The sequence below is a fragment of the Macrotis lagotis genome, unplaced genomic scaffold, assembly GCF_037893015.1.
Source record: "Macrotis lagotis isolate mMagLag1 unplaced genomic scaffold, bilby.v1.9.chrom.fasta BILBYCTG032, whole genome shotgun sequence".
NCBI lineage: Eukaryota > Metazoa > Chordata > Mammalia > Peramelemorphia > Peramelidae > Macrotis > Macrotis lagotis.
This window is the reverse complement of record NW_027421939.1, coordinates 459,665-482,739: the sequence shown is the minus strand read 5'-3', so window position 1 is coordinate 482,739 and position 23,075 is coordinate 459,665. Positions and strand designations below refer to the sequence as shown.

The 23,075-nt window shown below is 37.3% G+C and overlaps 1 protein-coding gene across 11 annotated transcripts in view; it reads left to right on the top strand.

Annotated features, from left to right (window-relative positions):
* Positions 1-6,161: 6,161 nt before the first annotated feature.
* The window catches only part of LOC141504033 (uncharacterized), a 101,412-nt gene continuing 84,498 nt past the window's right edge, over positions 6,162-23,075 (top strand). For all 11 annotated transcript variants that reach the window (XM_074208871.1, XM_074208875.1, XM_074208870.1 and 8 more), the window contains exons 1-6: positions 6,162-6,552; positions 14,040-14,154; positions 14,301-14,474; positions 18,472-18,578; positions 20,430-20,567; positions 21,589-21,689. In XM_074208871.1, the coding sequence (XP_074064972.1) occupies positions 6,299-6,552; positions 14,040-14,154; positions 14,301-14,474; positions 18,472-18,578; positions 20,430-20,567; positions 21,589-21,689 (889 nt within the window). In that variant the 5' untranslated portion in view covers positions 6,162-6,298. The remainder of the gene's footprint in view (positions 6,553-14,039; positions 14,155-14,300; positions 14,475-18,471; positions 18,579-20,429; positions 20,568-21,588; positions 21,690-23,075) is intronic.

Below are 23,075 nucleotides of genomic sequence, written 5' to 3'. Positions count from 1 at the left end.
CTGGTCATACCTACAATTATTACTATTATTTTTTTTTAATTTTAATTTTTTGTCTCCCCTTTACTTTATTGCCCAAGCAACTCTAAATTCATGGGGGAGTGGTATTTTGTTTACTCTTAAAGAAGTATATTTTATTAATGTAAAAAAAACATTTGTACAAAATGAGAATAAAAAAATAAAATATTAAAAAAAGAAAAAAAATGCACTGATGTACATTTATGAAATTGCTTAAGCAGAAAACCTTAGCTATGAGTAGTGAAAGAAACCAGAAAGAAGGAAACAAAACAGCCAGAAATATTCATATTAAAGGAAAAAAAGGGGAAAGAGAAAGATTCAGCTATCATGCAGGTTGACGGGAGGAAGGAATTTTTTTGGCTATGAATTTTAGGAAAGGATATAACTACAAGAGGAGAGAGGAGAGAAGAGTCTGTGACAATTTTCAATCTGAGTTCACATATAGCTGGTAAATTGCAAATCATCATTCTGGGGGTGTCTCCCTTGTGGACAAAGTACAGCTAATTTTAAATCTAGTGGATCAATATCTAGCTGACATATTGCTCAAATTTCCCTAGCAAGAATTCTCTTCTTTAAATGAACACATTGAAAAGTTCCTAAATCTTGAAAAGGTCTTGGCATTTTTTTCAACTGTCATAGTGATTTGGTGGTAGGATTTTTATTTTCTTTCGTTTTACTTACCACTTGTATTTTAAACTAATTGTTGCTTACACTTGTTTCCATTATCTTGACTATGTTTACATGATTTTTAATAATCATATCAATAAAACATGGTGACTAGTCTCCATTAAAATCCTGACATATGCTAGATCCTGTAGTTTTTAGACCTGTTTTCTTATGAAAATTAGACTCAGGGTTTAAAAGTCATGTAAATGTGAAGTGAAAAAGTTATTATTCTAAAAATTAATTAATCTACAGAATATCCATCACAAGGAAGTCAGAGAGGATAGTCAGCCAACCATGAAAGCCTCTTGGCTACAGTCATGTCAGTGAGCCTAACCTCTACTGCTATAATCTATGGGACTGATATCATAGAAGCACTCCTACTTTGACTCTGTAAATGTTAAGTCCAGTATACTGACATGTGCACCTAGGTGCAAAAGAAACATGCCATTGTATTTCTTGGCATTTAGAACAACAAAAGACATTTAGAAAAACTGAAAAAATATAAACTATTGCTTTTAATGTTGAAATTTAATGAAACATATTGAAAATAAAATGATCCACCCATGACAGAGTTGTTGGTGATGGAACAAGGACTGAAGCACATTTTTTTTACTATTATTATTTGGGGGAGGGTACAGGGCAAATGGGGCTGGGTGGCCTGCCTGGGACCACATAGCAGGGTGATCTTTGGTTGTCTGGGGCCGGCTTTGGACCCAGGTGCTCCTGGCTCAAGGGCCAATGCTCTGTCTGACACCCAGCCACCCTTACTATTATTACTATTTTATTTTGGGTCTTTTTCTTTTTCGTCTTTGCAGGGCAGTGGGGATCGGGGAGCTTGCATGTCACATGGCTGGGTGACTGTTGGGTTTACGAGGCTGGATATGGGCTTGGGTGCTTGTGGCTCCAGGGCTGATGCTTCGTCCCTTGCGCCACCTGGCCATACCTACAATTATTACTATTATTTTTTTTAATTTTAATTTTTTTTCTCTGCCCTTTACTTTTTTTGCCCGAGCAAGTCTATCTATATTCATGGGGGGAGGCGTATTTTGTTTACTTGTAAACAAGAATATTTTATTAATGTAAAAAAATTTATATAAAATGAGAATAAAAAATAAATAAATAAACAATAATCATCCTGCCAGACAGAATGTGTACTCAAACCTCCATGTAGTCAGGTTGTCAGCTCCCTTCATGGTTTTCAGAATTTAGGGTCCTCTTTTTTACTTTTGTTTTCTTTGAAGTAATTGGCAGATTGGAATTAAATACATTAACATCTTTTCTTGCCAGTTAGGGTTGATTTCTTTATAGAGTTTGCAACCTCTAGAATCTTTTCCCTTCTTTTATCCCTGGGTGTTTATTATTACATAATACATTGCATTTTTTGACATGAGGATCTGGATGTTTTCTCTCAGAAAGGTTTTGATTCAAGGGAGAAATATTCTACCCCAAGTGGAAAAAGCAAAAATTGGGTTTAGTCATGGTTGGCAAGTCATGGGGAACTGTTTAGGACACTCCCCCCCTCCCATCCTCATTTTGGAACCCCTTGGCGAAGAGTGGTATAATCCTTTTAAATTTTTCAGTTTCTCCCCCAAATCCCAGAAGGAAAGTTTGTACAGTAGAATTTCAGTTCACTAAAACTCATTATAATTATCATCATCATGATTACTATTATTATATTAATATTAATATTATACTATTATATTAATATTATTATTCATAATAATAATTTCTAAGCCTGTCTCTTTAGCTAGTTTTTGAAAATATTTACATCCTGCCCTGGTTTCTTTATTACTTTATATAGTTCATTCCCTATTACACCCTACTAGCTTGGAAAAAATGAAACAGAAAGCCTTGCCCTATTGGGCTTTCTTCTAAGTCTCCTACTTACCTTGAATTCATCCTGGGACATTTGACAGATCCTCCACATAGGGGTTTCTCCTCTTGAAAGACTCTCTCAGGCTCCAGACTAGTTTCAAGTCCCTGCCCTGTCCCACTTTGGGGGTGCCAAATAATAGGACACCCCCTCCAACCAGTAGGAGGATTAGTTTGGCTCAAGAGAGAAATGAAATATGTACACATAGGTCGGGGTGTCAGCAGGACAAATAGCAGAGCTGTTTATTGATAGTATCAAATGGTCCTTTATAACAGAAAACCACTTAATTAGCACACAGGACAAAACAAAGATGTTTCTAAAGCTAGTGTAGGAAATAACCTAGCAGAATATAAGCCAGGTCAGGAAGTTAGGGTACAAGACTATCACACAAGTGTTATCACAACAGAGTTCTGTGGAGAGCCTTCAGCTTGAGGGTCACCAAAGCATGGACCTTCAGTCATAACTGACCTTTTAACCCAAACTTGCTCAAGCAACTTTCAAATGAAAAAAATTAAATCTATAGTCATTTGAAAGAAATGCTCCAAATCACTACAGACCAGAGAAATGCAAATGAAAATAATTCTGAAGTATCCACCTCACATATGTCATATTGGCAAAAAGGAAAATGATCAATGTTGAAGAGGTTGTAGAAAAAACTGGGAAACTAATGTATTGTTAGTGGAGCTGTGGTTGATTCAGTCATTCTGGTGAGCAATTTGATTCTCTGTTCAAAGGGCAACAAAACCCTTTTATCATCGAATTTCCTGCCAGAACTGTATCCCCAAAAAATCATAAAAAGTGATAGAGACCTGCATGTACAAATATTTATTGCATCTCTTTTTGTATTGCCAAAGAATTAGAAATTGAGGGAAAGCCCATTGGCTCATGGAACAAATGATTACTCATGAGAAATCATGAGTGATTTGACTTCAGAAAAACCTCGAAAGACTTTTATGGACAGATGTTGAATGAAGTGAGTAGAACCCAGAGAACATTGTAGACATGTACAGCAATATTGTGAGATGATGAACTATGATGGATCTAGCTGATCTCTACATTCAATGACAATTATGTGGGACTATTTATGGAAAATTTCATCTACATTCAAAAAAACAGATACTCAACCATTTTAAAAACCTTTTTTATTCTTTTTTCCTTTCTCTTTATTTCTACCCCCCCCCAGTTCTAAACTCTTTTATTATAACATGTTTAATTGCTAACACAAATACACATTTGTAGCCTTTACCATGGAAAAGTAGAAGGGAAGGGAGAGTGGTAAAAAAAAATGTGGAACACAAAAGGTTGTTAAATGATGAATGCTGAAAACCATCATTGTAAATAATTGGAAAAAATAAATAAAAAATTATTTATTTAAAACTTATTTAGAATAAGCAAGTTATGTGTATCTTAAGAGATTATTTTTTTATTTTCCATAATGCCTAAAGGGGTAGGAGATTACTTACAAATTCAATGAAGAGCTACTGAAAATGGCAGAGCCAAGATTGTAGAGTAGAAGCAGTGAGTCTCACAAACTCTACCCCAATCCACTCAAAATACATTTAAATAATCACATTTCAGAGTGTCAGAACTCACAAAAAGACTGAATAAAACAATTTTCCAGCCCAAGACAACTTGAAAGATCTCCAGGAAGGTTATGTTATGCTGGTGTTAGAAAGGGCCTGCAGTACACCCTAGGCCATGCTGGAGCAAACTGGCTCTGGCCATCCAGGAACACATCATGGGGCATCTGGATCTAGGGCAGCAGTGGTGGTTACCAGACCTCTCAGTGCAGGGTTTGCCAAGGACTATTTGGAAGGTCAGCAGGAAACTGCTGCCACACCAGAGAAAGAGCAGAGCACTATCCAGCACTGGCCTCAGTTGCAGACCTGGGACTCGCTCAGCAGAGAGCCACCTGACAGCTGGTTGCAGAGTGCTCAGTCCATCATCGGTAAGGGGGTGTTCTGGGAGATTGTTCAAATACAGTGTGTCCTCCACCCTGGAAGCAGAACCTCACTTTAACAAAGAGTTAAAATCAAGTCATAATTGGGGAAATGAACAAATAAAAAAAGAAAAAAAATCCAACCATAGACATTTAACTTGGGTTCTATGGGGGAACAAAAAACACACTAGGAAGAAAATAAAGTCAAAACTCCTACATCCAAAGCCTCCAAAAAAAAATAAAAACTGACTCAGGCTACTGAAAAACTTAAAAAATTTGAGAATTGTTAGGGAGGTAGAAGAAAAATTTGGAAGAGAAATGAGAGTAATGCAGGAAAATGATGAAACACAAGTAATCAGTTTGGTGTTGACAGAAAACATACTGAAGAAAATATCATCATAATAACAGTCTGGTTCAAATGGAAAAGCAGTCCAAATGGCCAATGAGAATTCCTTAAAAAGCAGAATGATCAGATGGAAGAGGAGATTCAAAAGCTTTCTATAGAAAACAATTCTTTAAATTGTAGAATACTGCTAAGGGAAGCTAATGATTTTGTGTGAAATCAAGAAAAATATAAAACGAAACCATAAGGATGATAAACTAGAAGCCAATGGGAAATATCTCATGGGAAAAACTGACCTGTAAAAGAGATTCAGAAGAGATCATTTAAAGAATACTGGACTGCCTGAAAGTTATGACACTGTAGATGTCATTCTCCAAGAAATTCTGCAGGAAAATTGTCCTGAAATCTTGGAAGCAGAGGGTGAAATAAAAATGAAAAGAATCCTTCAATTATCTCCCAAAGAGACCCCCAAAATTCCCAGGAATGGTGTAGCCGAATTTCAGAACTCCTAAATCAAGGAGAAAAACAGCCAGAAAGAAATAATTCCAGTATCATGGAGCTACCGTCAGGATAGCACAAGATTTAGCAGCGCCCGTATTGAGGTCTCATACGCTTGAAATAGGATATTGTGGAAGACAATAAAGCTTGGGGTATAACCAAAAATCACCTACCCAGCAAAGCTGAACATCCTTTTCAGGGGAAAAGATGGATATTTAATGAAATAGGGGACTTTCCAGCTTTTCTCGAGTTGATTAGTTCTAGTACAAGCCCCAGGGGACTCATAGCAAACCACGTGGGCCTTCTTGATGCTGGCCTGCTTGTGTGCCAGCCCTGGACAATGGCACTGCCAACTCCAGGGGACCATCTCCATCATGAAGGCAGTTTGAAGGGGCTCCTAGAGGTGTGGCACGGGGTGGGGAGGTGAATCGGGACGATAACATGCTGTAAAACATGAAGTTCATGGGGAGAAAGTACTGTCCCGGGAGAAGGAGAGGCAGAACGGGCTAAGTTCTTTCACATAAAAGAGACAAGAAAAAGCTTTGGCTGGGGTGTGAGCGCCTTACTCTCCTCAGCAGTGCCTCAGGGAGCCCCGCCCCTGACCCACAGGTTCTGCAGCTTCTACCCGCACTGCGCACGCGCCGACAAACGGTTTAAACTGTTGTCCTGAACCTGGAAGTTCCCCTTCTGCAGCGGCGCGGGGGCGCGCTTAACGGGGTCACAACGGTCAGTGCGCGAGCCCGAGCACTGGGGGACCCGTGGTCCCGGGCACTTGCTCCGTGAGCCGGGCAGACGCATGCGCAGTTCGTCCCCCGCCTGCTCCGCCTGGCTCGGGCCCCCAGGTCTCCTGGATACAAGTGTTTTCCCCGTCATTGCGCACGCGCAGCCTCAGGGTTTAAATAGCGGTTCGGAGCGTGGAAGCTCACTCCTGTGGAAGCTCACTCCTGTGGAGCCGCTACTGGAGATGCAGAAGGCCGAGAGCCGGACGCGAAGTGCCATGGAGCAGGAATTCGGGGTCCTCCCTAGGAGGAGGCCTCAGCCCCGGCCCCCCACACCCCCGAGGAGGGACACCGGCGCCCGGCGCCCCGCCGGCCAGCACAAGAGGGACCGGAACCTGGGGCCGCTGCACCGGGCCGCCGCCACCGGGGATGTGCGGAGGCTGCGGCAGCTGCTGGTGGGGGCGGAGCACAGCCTGGACCAGCGGGACACCTGGGACAGGTGAGGGGGCAGGAATTCAGAATGAGGCAGTATGCCGGAAGTGCGTTTGTGGGTGATGAAACGTGTCCGGAACCGAAGGAACTGTCAACATGCATGTGGGAGCATGTTACATATGAGATGACAGAGGTTATGGGATAAGGTTGGTTACAAACTGTGCATAGACAAGATACATGTAAGATGACCTGGGGATAATCTCAGAGGGTAGACACTAGTTTTAAGGAAAATATAGATGTGATAGAGGAGACTTGAGCAGAGACTCGGAAGGAAGCCGGAGATGGAAGGGAGGAGGGCCGGCATTCCAGGCCTGGAGGCAGCCAGGGAAGACTGGCAGCACATGGCGTCTCTGTGTGAGAAGGAGACATTAATGATCTACTTAGGGAACTCTCACCGCACTGGCAGCTGGAGATAGGGAGAATGGGAAAAGACAGTCCCCATCCTCAAGGGAATCACACTGTCAAAGGGAACAGCCAGGTACAAACAAGATACCACATGGTGGATAAACTTGAGATAATCAACCGAGGGAGACATTCACATTCAAGGGCATTGGGGAAATCTCCTTGTAGAAGGTAGGGTTTATCTTGGACTTGAGTAAACCAGATAGGACAAGAAATGAAGAAGACAGAGGAAAGAATTCAGAACTCACGGAAGAGGGTGGGCAGCTGGGCAGGGGGACATCTGCTGAAGATGCCTACAGTTAGTAGATAAGAATGTTTTCTTTTTGGAGCCAGCACTTCCTCTCTCAAGCCAAACTATTGGAAATATTAGTCCAATCTGTTGAATCTGGTACAGAGCAGAAGACTCTGATAATTACAGAAACTGCATCTCCTACACTTTGCTCCAAGTCTTTTATAACCCTCTCAGATGAGATGGATTTAAAAAGGTCTCATCTATTCTACTGATTTTTCTTTAAAAAATTATAATAAGAACTCCCCTTTCCCTCAAAAATCCCAAATTCTGGAAAACAGGTTCCGCATCAGTATTTTCAATTTGCAATAATGAATTAGAACACAATTTCCATAAGTTATACAAACAGGTATGAATTATGCCTATAATGTAATGAAACTGGTTTTCATGTTTAGTTTATAGAATTAGCCTGATTAATTTTTCAGCTTGCCTAATATAGCCATCCAGTTACATGTGGATGTTAGAGCTTTCTCATGAAATATGGATTGGCTATGTGGTTTCATTGCTGTAGGGAACTTCTTTACCCTGCAGGTCAGTATGTTCTCCACAATTTAGAATCTAGAAAATTGCTTAGATCAGTGAGAGGTTGTGTCTTGCCTAGGGTCACACAATTAGGATGCCTCAGAGGAATAGCTTGAACTCTGTGGTCTTTGAAGATTCCAGGGAAACTTTCTATCCATCATATTATGAAGCTTCTATTGAGTTATACATATATATATAAATGTATATAAATATATATGTAACTTGAAACATGAGCCATAAAAAATTATAATGTTGAAGCTAAGTTCCTTAAAAGGACATTTCAAATTTATCTTGTTTGTTAAATATTGAAAATATATGGAATCCTGGGGCGGCATAATAGGGGAGGCTAGGTGGCGTAGTGATAAAACACTGGCCCTGGAGTCAGGAGTACCTGGGTTCAAGTCCAGTCTCAGACACTTAATAATTACCTAGCCTTGTGGTCTTGGGCAAGCCACTTAACCCCATTTGCCTTGCAAAAAATATATATGGAATCCTGACTGGAAATTTGATGGTTCAAAGCGCATTATTCACTTGGGCAAATTGAATTTTGTATAGTTTCTTAAATGTGACAATATAAAATAATTATATGTGGTACTAGAAACAAAGAAACTCTGTTTTGTGGTAAACTTGCCCCATATTAATTTCATTTTCAATACATTTCATTCATTACATTTCAACATTAAAAGTAATAGGTTATATTTTTCAGTTTTTCTAAATGTCTTTTGTTGTCCTAAATGCCAAGAAATACAATGGCATGTTTCTTTTGGACCTAGGTGCACATGTCAGTATACTGGACTTAACATATACAGAGTCAAAGTAGGAGTGCTTCTATGATATCAGTCCCATAGATTATAGCAATAGAGGTTAGGCTCACTGACATGACTGTAGCCAAGAGGCTTTCATGGTTGGCTGACTATCCTCTCTGACTTCCTTGTGATGGATATTCTGTAGATTAATTAATTTTTAAAATAATAACTTTTTCACTTCACATTTATGCGACTTTTAAACCCTGAGTCTAATTTTCATAAGAAAACAGGTCTAAAAAAATACAGGATCTAGCATATGTCAGGATTTTGATGGACACTGGTCACCATGTTTTATTGATATGATTATTAAAAATCATGTAAACGTAGTCAAGATAATGGAAACAAGTGTAAGCAACAATTAGTTTAAAATACAAGTGGTACGTAAAACAAAAGAAAATAAAAATCCTACCACCAATCACTATGACAGTTGAAAAAAATGCCAAGACCTTTTCAAGATTTAGAAACTTTTCAATGTGTTCATTTAAAGAAGAGAATTCTTGCTAGGGAAGTTTGAGCAATATGTCAGCTAGATATTGATCCACTAGATTTAAAATTAGCTGTACTTTGTCCACAAGGGAGACACTCCCAGAATGATGATTTGCAATTTACCAGCTATATGTGAACTCAGATTGAAAATTGTCCCAGACTCTTCTCTCCCCTCTCCTCTTGTAGTTATATCCTTTCCCAAAATTCATAGCAAACAAATTTCCTTCCTCCCCCTCAACCTGCATGATAGCTGAATCTTTCTCTTTCCCCCTTAATATGAATATTTCTTGCTGTTTTGTTTCCTTCTTTCTGGTTTCTTTCACTACTCATGGCTAAAGTTTTCTGCTTAAGCAACTTCATAAATGTACATCAACACATTTTTTCTTTTTTTAAATATTTAATTTTATTTTTTTAATTCTCATTTGTACAATTTTTTTTTTACATTAATAAACTATTCTTGTTTAAGAGTAAAAAAATACCTCTCTCCCCATGAATATAGCCTTGCTTGGGCAATAAAGGGGAGACAAAAAATTAAAAAGAAAAAAAAATAATAGTAAGAATTGTAGGTATGGCCAGGAGGCGCAATGGATGAAGCACCAGCCCTGGAGCCACGAGCACCCAAGCCCACATCCAGCCCCATAGACCCAACAATCACACAGCCATGTGACGTGCAAACCATCTGATCCCCACTGCCCTGCAAAACCAAAAGGAAGGAAAAAAAGGACCCAAAATAAAATAAAATAGTAATCATAGTAAGGGTAGCTGAGTTGCAGACAGAGCATTGGCCCCTGAGCCAGGAGCACCTGGGTCCAAATCCGGCTTCAGACACCCAAAGATCACCCTGCTATGTGGCCCCAGGCAGGCCACCCAACCTCATTTGCCCTGCAATCTCGCCCAAATAATAATAGTAAAACATGTGCTTCCATATTTCTTCTATCACCAACAACTCTGTCATGGGTGGATTGCATTTTTTATGGTAAATCCATCACAAAAGTTGCTTCCATATTTTTCCAACGTTGCCATTGCTGATCGCAACTCCCTCCTTTCTTATTTCTCCGCTACCATGTACTATATTTTCTCTCTCCTTTCACTCTGAATCTGCTGTAGGGACGCTGAGTGGTGTAGCAGACTGATCCCTGGTCCTGGGGCCAAGAAGCCCTGAGCTCCCATACCACCCCTTAGGCCCAGAATCCAACTGGCCCTATGGTCCTCGACAAGCCTTCCAATCCCAGCTCCCTTTAAGAACTAAAAAAGAAAATGTGTTATATCTGACCACTCTCCCCCGATGGTCCATCCTTTCCTTCTTTATTCACATCCCCACCCCTTCCCCCTGCTCCCCCCTCCTTCTTACTCCAGATGCCTATACACCATTGAGTATATATGCTGTTTCCTCTCCTAGTCACCTCTGATGAGAGAAAAGGTTCTCTCATTCCCCCTTGCCTCTCCCCTTCCATATCATTGCAATAGCTCATTGTAATAAAAAAATCTTATTATATGAAATATCTTGGCCTATTCCCCTTCTCCTTTTTCTTTCTCCCATTCCATTTCCCTTTTTTCCATTGACTCCATTTTTACACCATATTTTATCTTTGAATTCAGCTTTCTCCTGTGCTTCAACTATAAAAACTCCTTCTACCTGCTCTATTAACTGAGAAGGTTCATATGAGTTTTATTAGTGTCATTTTTCTATGCAGGAATACATGCAGTTCATCCTCATTAAGTCCCTTATATTCCCCCCCCCCTCCAATCTCCATGCTTCACCTGAGTCCTGTATCTGAAGATCAAACCTTCTGTTCAGCTCTGGCCATTCCAAAAGGAACCTTTGAAATTCCCCTGGTTAATTGAAAGTCCATCTTTTTCCCTGGAAGAGGATATTCAGCCTTGCTGGGTAGTTCATTCTTGGCTGCATTCTAAGCTCTTTTGCCTTCTGTTATATTATATTCCAAACCCTATGAGTTTCCAATGTAGTTGCTGCTAAGTCCTGTGTGATCCTGACTGCAGCTCCATTATATTTGAACTGTGTCCTTCTGGCTGCTTGTAATATTTTCTCTTTGACTTGGGAGTTCTGGAGCTTGGTTATAATATTCCTAGTGGTTGGTTTTTTGGGATCTCTTTCTTGGGGGAATCGGTGGATTCTCTCCATTTCTATTTTGCCCTCTGCTTCTAGAATATCAGGGCAATTTTCCTGTAGTAATTCTTTGAAAATGATTTCAGGGCACTTTCCCTGATCATGACTTTCAGGTATTCCAATAATTTTAAAATTATCTTTCCTAAGTTTTTTTTCCATATCAGTTGTTTTTTCAATGAGATATTTCACATTTTCTTCTAATTTTTCCTTTCTTTGGTTTTGAAGTATTTATTCCTGATTTCTGGTAAATTCATCAATCTCCATGAATTCTATTCTTTGTCTGAAGGATTTCTTCTCCTCAGAGAGTTTTCTTATCTCTTTTTCCATCTGTCCAATTTTGTTTTTTAAGGCATTCTTCTTCTCAATAACTTTTTGAACTGTTTTATCCATTTGACCTAAGCTGGTTTTTAACATGCTATTTTCTTCAGCATTTTTTTGGATTTTCTTGACTAAGCTGCTGACTTCATTTTCATGTTTTTCCTGCATCTCTCTCCTTTCTTTTCCCAGTTTTTGTTCCAACTCCCTCATTTGATTTTCAAAGTCTTTTTTGAGCTCTGTCATAGCCTGAGCCCAATTTCTGTTTTTCTTGGAGTCTTTAGATGCAGGGGCTTGTGCTTCCTCCTCCTCAGACTGAGTATTTTGATCCTTCTTGTGCTCAGTTGCAAAATATTTCTAAATGGCCTTTCTCCTGTTTCTTCGCTTGCTCATCTTCCCTGCCTCGGCCTGCTTTGGGGGTGCTTCCTGAGCTTTTGGGACACACCCACAAGAGTCTTAGTGTGTGTGGCTCTGTCCTCTCTCCTGGTCTGTGAATGACAATAAGTGCCCCCCTCTGCCACGGGGCTGAGGTGGGGGGGGGGGCTAGACTGTGATCAGGATCTGAATGTGTTCAGAGCCCCAGAGGCAGAGGACAGAGCTCTCCATGTACACATTTTTAAAAATTATTTTTCCTCTCTTTATCAACTCTTTCCAAAGAATGTTTCTCTAACCCCTTGGTCTTTTTCCATGGCTCTCTTTTGGTTTTCTTGTTCCTTTGATGAATAAAAACTCCTACACTAATTATAGCTGGTAAGCATTGGATAAATCTGGATTAAGAAAGAAAATTAGTGTAATTTGAATGAACAAATCTCAAAATTCTTTTAAAGTTCTCTTTCATAATAAAATGCTTCATTTCCTCTACCCCCCTTTCTACTTAAACTGTTTTTGTTTTTAAATATCAAGAGTCAAAAATAATCATCTATTTTGTCTAATTATCAATTTAAGACAATGATGTCTTGTGAAAAATATTTTTCAACTGTTGATGGAGTATTGGACGTGGATGGAGTACAGGAAGTGGAAGGTCAGGAAGACCTGCATTCCAATTTCAGCTCAGAAGCTTTCTAGTTGTATGCCCCTGAGAAGTTACTTAACCTCTATGATCTGAGTTTCCCTATCTATGAATGTGCATAATAATATTTCCCAGGGTTATTATAAAGATCAAATGAGATGATACTTGTAGAGTTCTTATCACAGTGATTCTTAATGAGAAAGTAGTTTCTTCCTTCTTAAGCTGCATGCAAGGCCATCAGTATTGCAGCTGGGGTTTGGGGGAACAAAGAAATCTCTGGAAGAAGGCAGGAGGGAAAAAGCAAAAGGGGACTCCTGAAGAACAAGAAACAATGAACAATGTGTTTCTATTGTTTATAATGGAGGAATATATACACATTCATTACTTGAGGGATGCATGATTTTTTTTTGTGCATAATCCCTCCCCCAGGACATGTCATGCATAATCTCTTTTCATCTTTGTAGAGGGTCTGCTAGGGGCAGACCCATTGTCCTTAAGATTCATCTTTGTGAGTTCAAATCAGCCCTGAGACACTAGGTGTGTAACCCTGGACAGGTCACTTAACCCTGTTTGCCTCAGTTTCTTCATCTTCTCTAAAATGAGCTGGGGAAGGAAATGACAAACTTCTCCAGTATCTTTGCCAAGAAGACCCCAGATGAGGTCCTTAAGAGTTGGACAGAACTGAAATGTTTGAACAACAAAGATGGTTTTTGAGTTTTGCTATTGATAAAAAAAGTCTTCCTATGTTGACTCACCTGGGGAAAGCTTTAGGATGTTAGTTCGGTTGGTTTGTGGTCAGCAGACATAGGAGGCTCTTACTTCACACCTTTTGAGCATGGTAGAACTGCTCAAACTTGCATCCTGCTGAATTAGCTACTCAGGGCCCCTACAGCTATACAATGCTGCCTTGCCTTGGTGGAGAGGACCCCCAGATGTGAACTAGTACTAGGACAAGTGCACAATGAGCAAACATGTAAGTGGTTTTCTCAGACAAGCTCAATACTAAATCTTTTGTAATTATGGATATTCTTGGTGGGAAGAAGTCTATAAGGCTAACCAGCTGGATAGGTTGATATACACTTGTCATCCTAGCTACGAGTGAGGCTGAGGCTCTCAGATCCCCAGAACTCCTGAGATACTAGCTGTACTGGGCTGTTGCCAGTTGGGGGTCTCCATTTTAGCCCAGCATCAATATAGTGGGACCCATGGCACAAAATGCCACCCTGTTACCTAAGGAAAGGAAACAACTGAGGTCAGAAACTGCGCAAAGTTTCTCTGCCAGTCTGTAATGAAATTTGACTCTACCTGCAGTTTGGGGGTATTTTTTTTTCTCCTGACAATTTTGTCCTCCATATTTCTAGCAGTAAGAATTAATGTATATTTTGTATATGTTTAGGTGACCATGGTGGCTATTTATTTTGGCAGTGAGTTACAGTCCAGGCATAAGAGTAGTAGTATTTTATGTTTGAAATTATTCTAGCAAATAATTGTTGGTAGGACATTGTCAAATAATCACATCACTCTCTTGTTTCCATAGGACACCTCTACATTTGGCTTGTGCTTATGGTTATCCAGATGTTGTGTCTCTCCTAGTAGAGAGAAAATGCCAACTGAACTTAGGTGACTTTGAAAATCAAACACCTTTAATTAAGGTATGCACTACTTAAATGCTGGTCAGTGAAATGCATTTTTGATTTCTCTTTTTGATTAAGATAATAAACTTTAAGACCTTATTCAAATATACTCAATATTTCTTATTAGAGGATTTATTATCTCTTTCTCTTTATTTTTGTGACAGGCAGTACAGGGTCAGCAGGAGGAATGTACATCTATCCTACTTAAACATGGTGCAGACCCTCATCTTGCAGATGCCTTCAACAACACTGCCCTTCACTATGCTGCCTCTGGTCAGAACACAGCCATAGTTACCGAGCTGCTTCAACATAAATCTGACATTGAGGCAAAAAACAGGGTAGAAGACCATCTTTTGTATGATAAAGTATTTTATGAGCTAAAATGTGTAATCGGGTAGTTTCCAATTCACATATTTTATAATTCATCAATTCATGGAAGTATGTCTTTATTGAAAATAACAAACTAAATATGTAGTCAAAGCTCATTGGCTTTTGGAATTTTCAGGGAACAGGGAAGGAGATTTTAGATTTTAGACTAGTGCCTTTTCTTTGATTTAACGTTATGGCAGAGAATTCTTTATATTAAGATATGAGTTTTAGGGTCTTCTGATTCTTCAGTTTTTAAATGTAAATTTAAGTTTTTTCCAGTTCCTTGTACAGATAGTCATCAGCATTCATTTCCACATTTTTCTACCTCTCTATGACAGCAAGTAATTTGGTTATAATCATGTTAAATACCTTTTCATATTAGTCATATGCTGAAAGCTGAATCAGGATAAAAAGGGAAACAAAACATGAAATTGAAAAAAAGAAAAATTAATGAAAACTGTGAAAATAGCATTTTTTTCACCTGCATTCCGACTCCATAATAATGTTCATTCTCAAAAAATAACATGACATTGGGGAGAAGATGCCATGACAAGGACATGAATTGCATTTGGTCTAGGGTGGAGAGAATCGTGCACTGTCCCCAGCCTCAGTTTCTCCTCCAGAGCCAGGGGCCAGGGTCAGATAGAAACTGGGACCCCTGAAGATGGCCCTGGATGCAAAGCAATCAGGGTGAAATGCCATACTCAGGGTCATACAGCTAATAAGAATCAAGTGACTGAGGTCAGATTCAAACTCATGTCCTCCTGACTCCCAAGGTCAGTGCTCTATCCACTGTGCCACCTACCTGTCCTTTGGACTCCATAACTCTTTCTCTGACTGTAAATGGCATTTTCCATCACAGGTCTTTTAGAATCATCTTTGATCATTGTGTAACTGAGCTAATTCTGGCATCATCAACATTGCTGTTATTGTACAAGGTTCTACTCATTCCACTTACTTGTCTGAACATTGTTTCACTAAGTTTTTCTAAGTTTTTTTGAAATCCATCTACCCATGATTTCTTCGAACAATTGTATTGTTACATTCATATACCACAATTTATTTAGCTATCCCCTATTGATGAACATCCCCTCAATTTCCAATTCTTGGCCTTTACAAAGAGAGTTACTACAAATATTTTTGAACATGTCAGTCCCCCCCCTTTTTAAGATCTCTAGGATCAGACCTGGTAGAGGTATTTCTGCATCAGAGGATATGCACAGTTTTATAGCTTTTTGGAACTAGTTCTAAATTGTTCTGGAGAAGGATTGGATTGGTGTACATCTTTACCAACACTGTATTGCTGTCCCAGTTTTTTCATATTCCCTCTAACATCATTTTTATTTACTGTCATATTGCCCAATCTGAGATATGGTTATATCAGAGTTGTTTTAATTTACATTTCTCTAATCAATGATGATTTAGAGCATTTTTTTCATATAGCCATATATAGATTTAATTTCTTCAACTAAAAACTTTGTCCCCTGTTAACTGGGGAATGACTTTTATTTTCTTATAAATTTGACTTAGTTCTCCATATATTTTTGAAATGAGTCTTTTATCACAAGTACTAACTGTGAGAATTGTTTCCTACCTTGGTGCATTCCTTCTAATCTTGGTTGTATTGGTCTTATCTGTGCATCAAATTTTTAATTTAATGTAATCAAAATTATCCATTTTGCATTTTATTTGGTGCTCTATATGTTGTTTGGTAATAAACTCTTTTCCTCTCCATAAATCTTACAGAAAAAACAAACTCTTTCTTGCTCTCCTAATTTGCTTATGACATCACTCTTTATGTCTCAAACCTGGAACCATTTTGACCTTAACTTGATGATTACACCTTTATAATACAGTTGATTTAAATCTAATTTTACATATAATAAGTATATATATATATGTATATGTAAACTATATAATACAGTTTTTGATTTAGACTTTCATTTGAACTTTTTCATTTATTCCCTTGATATTCTTCACCTTTAGATAAATTTTGTTTCTATTTTTTCTAGTTCTATAATATATTTTTTGGTATTCTGGTTGATATGGCCCTGAATAAGTAATTTAATTTAGGTAGCATTATGATTTTTATTATTATTAGCTTGCATTACCAGTGAACAATTGACCTTTTTCCAGTTGTTTAAAGCTGATTTCATTTGCGTGTAAAGTATTTTGTAATTGTGTTTACACCGTTTTTGGATTTGTTTTGGAAAGTAGATTTCCAAGTTTTTTTTTTTTTTGTTTCATACAGTTACATTGAGTTGAATTTCTTTTTGAATCTCTTAGAATCGGGAATCTGTTGATAATGTATAGAAATACTGCTGATTTATGTGGGTGTATTTTATAATCATGAAACTTTTCCTTAAGTTGCTGATTGTTTCAAGTGGTTTTCAGATTATTTTCTAGGATGCTCTAAACATACCATCTCTGCAAAAAATGAGAGTTCTTTGTGTTTCCTCATGACCTATTTTAATTCCTTTAATTGTTTTTCTTATCTTCTTGCTAAATCTAACATTTCTTTCTTTTTTCTTTTTTTTTGGGGGGGAGGAGGTGGGGTTTGCAAGACCATGGAGTTAAGCGATTTGTTCAAGGTCATGTAGCTAAGTATTAACTATTTGAATTCAGATTTGAACTCACGTCTTTCTGACTCTTGAGTTGGTACTCTATGCACTGCACCACCTAGTTGCCCCTAAGTCTAGCATTTCTAGTACAATATTGTATAATTGTGGGCAATAACAGAAGAGTAGGAATTACAAACCTGGAAACCGCTAAGTTTCTAAAAAACAATAACTTTTTAGTTATTTCAATATAATTAACATTGTTTACATTATAGCATTGCATTACAGAATGCAATATATATATATATATATATATATATATATATATTATTCCTATATATGTATATTTATTACAGGCAAACAAAACCAATATTCTGGACACAAAAAAGTTAAGAACTTTTTCCTGTCTTGTGATGGAAAATGCCATCCACATCCAGAGAATTATGTAGTGTGATTGCAGACTACAGCATGTTATTTTAACTTTCTGAAATGAACTTTTTGGTTTTTTTCTTCATGGTGCTTTCCTTTCTGATTCTTTTTTTCAACATCATGATTAATTTGGAAATGGATTTAACAAGATTGTACACAGATAATCTATTTCAGAATGCTTGCTTCCTTGGGGTGGATGGGCAAAGGCTGGGAGATAGAATAATGTGAACTTAAAATCTCCTAAAATTTGTATATTGAAATTAATTTTCACGTGTAATTTGGGAAAGCAAAGAAAGAAACCCTGTCTTAGGGATGCCTGAAATACTGAAATGTTAAGTGACTTCTCAGGGTCCCCCAGCCAGTATGTGTTTAATACTTTAGGGCCTTGAAGCTACGTCTTACTGATTTTGAAGCTAACTCTACACATTTCATCATAACTGTCTCTACAGAATTTTCTCTATATAAAATATTAAGTCTCTGCTTCCCCAAATGCAATAGTTCCCCCAGATATTTCCCTGCAATGCTTTTCTACATACAGAGCTTTATTTATGATATCACAATGTTAGTTTATTAGTAGAAACAGCATAATGAAAAAAAAAAGTCTCAAAGAAATAGTCTCTTACACATACTGGGTTTCTATCTCCTGATCACAGATTAATAGTTGGAAGGAATGCCAGGGGCTATCTAGTTTCATTCAGTCATTTTATATATGAGGAAACTAAGGTCCAGAGAGGTGAAATAATTTGCTTATGATCAAACGGTTGCTGCAGTTGCTGTTCTTTGACCTTCACTCTTCAAAAAGACCATGACATCAGGGAGGTGATGACATGACTTGCAAGTGGATTTAAATGAAAGAGGGCTTCCCTGGTCTTCTCACTTCAGTTTCATTATATTATACATGCCATTAGCAAGTTCACAAGATGTTGAAGCATATATAGAATACTTACATACTATAACTATATTTAATATGATTTTGCAGGATGGACATACACCGCTTCTGCTTGCAATTGCAGAACAAAACAAAGGCATGGTAGAATTTTTCCTAAAGAAGGGAGCAAATGTGAATGCCATGGATAGGAATCAAAGGTACAATATTTAAAACCTGAAATGTAAAGAATTTATTTTAGAGGGATAAGAACAACATAAATCATGTAATACTCAGGAAAGGGTGAAAATGTTTTCAAACATCAACTATAAAAATAACTATTATTTATGACTCTACAACCAAGGAAGCTCTTCATGTGGGATATGCCGGTGATCATTTATGGGTGATGACTAATTGAAGTTTTCTTTTTTGGATTTTAAATGAGTAATATTATCCCAGAGAAATATTTGTACTCTTGTGGTTTAGTGGATTCTCTTTATTAAATAATCTTAATGACAATTGTGTTATATGTTCTTTTAATGAGAATTGTATTATGTGTTCTCTGCTCCTTTATTTTCCCTTAAAAATTCTCCCATCGATGAATACAAATAAATATAGGAATAATACGATGAAGTACTTGATGTCATTGTGGATATTCCTGCCACTGGTTCAGATTTTATTCCTTCCATACCTTCTCATCCAGTATGATTTTTGTCCTTATCATTCCATAAATTCTTCATTGAGAATCCAGGAAACACACTGAAATCTTCTACTAGTGCTTTTAATATTTAATGACCTGTGCAACAGCAGTACTCTCTGGTTTTTATTTTCAATACAAGATTTATTCTACCCCTTTTTTGTGTTGATGCATACAGCATCTCACATCCTCCACCAAAGTAAGATCGAAATGGGTACATGATTGAGACCTTTATCAGAGAAACTTGTTGTCGAGATTGTTTCCCAACTTTCTGCTTTCCTACTAAACTTGATTTTGCATTGATTTTGTTTTGCAAAGATTTTTTAAATGAATATAATCAAAATGACGTATTCTACTTTTGGCAATGCTCTCTATGTCCTGTTTGGAAATGAATTCTTTCCTTCTCCATACATCTGATAGGTAAACTATTCTTTGCTCTTCTAATCTACTTAGGACCACTTTGTACATGAAAATCATGCACCCATTTTGACCTTATCTTGGTCCAGAAAGTGAAACATATTTCTCTATACTTTGTGTCCTGTTGTTTATTCAGTTTTCCTAGCAGTTTTCTCAGATAGTGAGTTCTCACCTTTTAATAGTTCCAGGCAGTTGTATCAGTTATCACTAAGTAGTCAAGGCACAGCAAGCCCGCACATGACCTTCCTGATATGGCTGAAGTATTGCCTAAGGCAAAAAAGCCTGCAAATCATTCACATATGACAAAATCAGTGCTTCAGAAGATCTATGTTTTCATTAATGTGAGCAGTCTTCATGATTCAATGGACCTTCCTCACTGGTGCTAGCTTTCTCTTGATGAACATTTCTTGATTTCCATAGGCTTGTCCTTAAATAACAGAGTTCATTGCTATGCTCTTGTTTGTTAAGAAATATAACAGCTTTTTGCCATCTACATTATGATTAGGGCATTGCAATAGAAATTTAGTGGAATAACTTGCCAAGAATTTTTAATCTAATAATTTTGAAAGAGCCTCTATTTTACTTTGAAAACTAGAGAGCTAGTGTGACATCCCTAGCTGTGTGAAGTCCCTAGGTGAAAGTCCTTGATTGTTACACACTGGTGGCTTTAACATAGTCTTGTCTATTGTAAAATTTTTGATAGTCCCTACCTAAACTCTAAGGGGACCAAAAAAACCACAAAACTTTTCTGATAATTTTGGTCTTAATTGCCATTTAGTAATGCTGCATGTGAGAAATAAAAGTACTCATATAATCAGTAAATGTTTGTACCTCTATATGCATAGTAATATCAAAGAAATGTATTGAAATGTACTGAATGTATCAAAACGTATCAGAAATATCTGATTAAGTTATTTATTTGGATTCTTCATTGTGAATTGTTTCTTTGTTATTCTAGAACAGCCCTGATGATTGCACTCAAAGGGAACTTAGCAGGCATGCTCAGTGTTCTTTTGAAATATGATGTTACTCTCTCTTGCCAAGATAAACATGGATGTAGAGCTGAGAAATATGCTAGTGCCAGTAGCATAATGGCGTAAGTCCTTACTTAAGAATTCTAATTATCATTCTAGAAATGAAATTAAAAGAATTTTTCCTCCATGTAATCAAGACTGAGCTGGGCTTTCAAAGTTATAAAATATGGCAACATTCAGGCAAGCATCTGTAAGGGCACTAAGACGAAATTGGGCAAATGGAAACGTTAGTTCATCCAAGTTCAATAGAACGTAAGGATATTCTGAGATCAGCATTCCCATGGGTATTACCAATGATAATTGTGGCTAATGTTTTAATTTTTCTTTTTTAAAGACTGAGGTATTTTACTTTCATGTTTTCATTTGATCTTCAGAAAAGTTCTGTAATTTAATTATAATGTCTGATTTAATGAGGCAGTAATTTGGGGGGGGGCATTTTGAAAGGCAATGGGATTTAGTGACTTGAGAAGGGTTACACAACTAGGTCATTATTACTAAGTGTCTAATACCATATTTGAATTCAGGGCCTTCTGACTCTAAGGCCAGTTATCCATTGAAGCACGTAGCTCCCCTGTTTGTTTGTTTTTTAACCTTTGCTGTCACCCTCAATTATGATAGAACTAAAGTTAGTTTTAGGGAAAATTCATATTATGTCTTTAATGGCTTCAGATGAGTACTAAATAAAAATAATAATACAAAAAATATTAATATTCAACATTGCTATTTGAACAGATTTTCAGGGGACCTAAAGAGAGGTCCTGCCTCTTACTATATGTCTGACTTTTAGACAAATGTTACCTTGTCTAGGATTCAGTTATTTAATCTATAAAATAAAGATACTGATAATTTTATAGAACTCTTCACCTCTAAACCTACAGTTCTATTATGTGCCTTTAAAGAAGAGTGTGTTAACTTCTAGATTGAATAACCTAGATCTAAAAATATCTACAGTCTTTATCAAGCAAAAAAATACTTTTGATGGTGTAATTATTTAAGGTTTGAGATGCACAATGACTTGATGCATATAATTTTTAACTTAGTTAATGTAGTGTTACTATGTTTCCTATTTCATTTTATACATAGTTATCACGACCTGGCTGAGCTTTGTGTACAACAGGAGAGACGTATGCAGTCAAACAGGACTTTGGATTCTACTTTGGGTGGACCTGACGTGAACAAAGGAGGTAGGCTTGACAATTCCAAAGAAATGATTTTTTTTTAGGTTTTTGGAAGGCAAATGGGGATAAGTGGCTTGCCCAAGGCCACACAGCTAGGTAATTATTAAGTATCTGAAACCAGATTTGAACCCAGGTACTCCTGACTCCAGGGCCGGTGCTTTATCAAGTGCGCCACCTAGCCGCCCCCAAAGAAATGATTTTAAAAAACTGAAGAAACACCTTTAAAATTCATATATAATCATTCTTTTATTTCCATTTTATATTTTAAATGGAAAATTGTTTATTTTGGATAGTTACTTAATTATCCTTGTAGTTTCATTATTTTGAAATATTTACTAAAACCTCATGAGACATTTTGTTTTGTTATCTGCTTTAGTCAAACATTTCTTTATGTAAACTACAATAACAATGTTCAGATTTTTGTATTATTCTAAATAATTTGACCAAATTACATGAAAACTAGGAATTTTAAAAGTATTATATTAATATTATTTATTTCTGATTCTTAAATATGGGGAAAATCAATAAATAAAACCTACACGGGCCTTCAATGGCAGTAGCATGTGCACACAGACATAGACACACAGAGGCACACACATGGACAAATGGATTGGTCTAATATAGGAAGAGAAAAAAGACAAAACAAGCAAAATAGAAGGACAGCAGAGCCCTCATACATTTTGGAAGCCATGTAAATCATTTATTCAAGCTATGGGAATATCAAGTGTTTCCAAAATGTTAAAATGTTCCTATAGCTTTCCCTTCATAGATCGTAAGGCATATAAAAAAGCCTCAAGAATTAGGGAGACCAGGAAATAGAGGTTTGAAAGGCAATGAGAGACTTTTGGTAGATATTGCCATATGTGCCCCCCTCCAACATGACCCTAGAAAAATTTTATAACCTCCTCATTCGGGGAGTTTTAAACTTTAGAAGAGAGATCGTTTTTTGACTTTGCACGAAACATCCAGTCTTTCTAGCTGGACCATTTAGAATCTTAATGACCTGGGCTTGTAATAATAAATTCACATCACGTTTTAAGAAGGATTTTTTCAAATGAATTCTGCCATGAACTTGTGGCAAAGATCATACAAGTATTCTGGTTGCTCACATTTAAATGATGATGACATGAGGAGCAGAAAGCGTTGAAGATTGAGTTATCATGGACTTTTAACTACTGTATATTACCTTATATATCAGACAGAGATGAACTTTGTAACCCCTTTCTTAGAAGAAATGAGATATACTTCAAACTAATTACTGTTTTTTCTGCTATTGGTATATCTCACTACTGCCTAGAAATGTTCTTTTCCATTAACATATTTTAAATAACTATAGCTAGTTGAGTGACTAGCTATATAACTAAACCTCTTTCCTTCCTTTCATTCATTAGT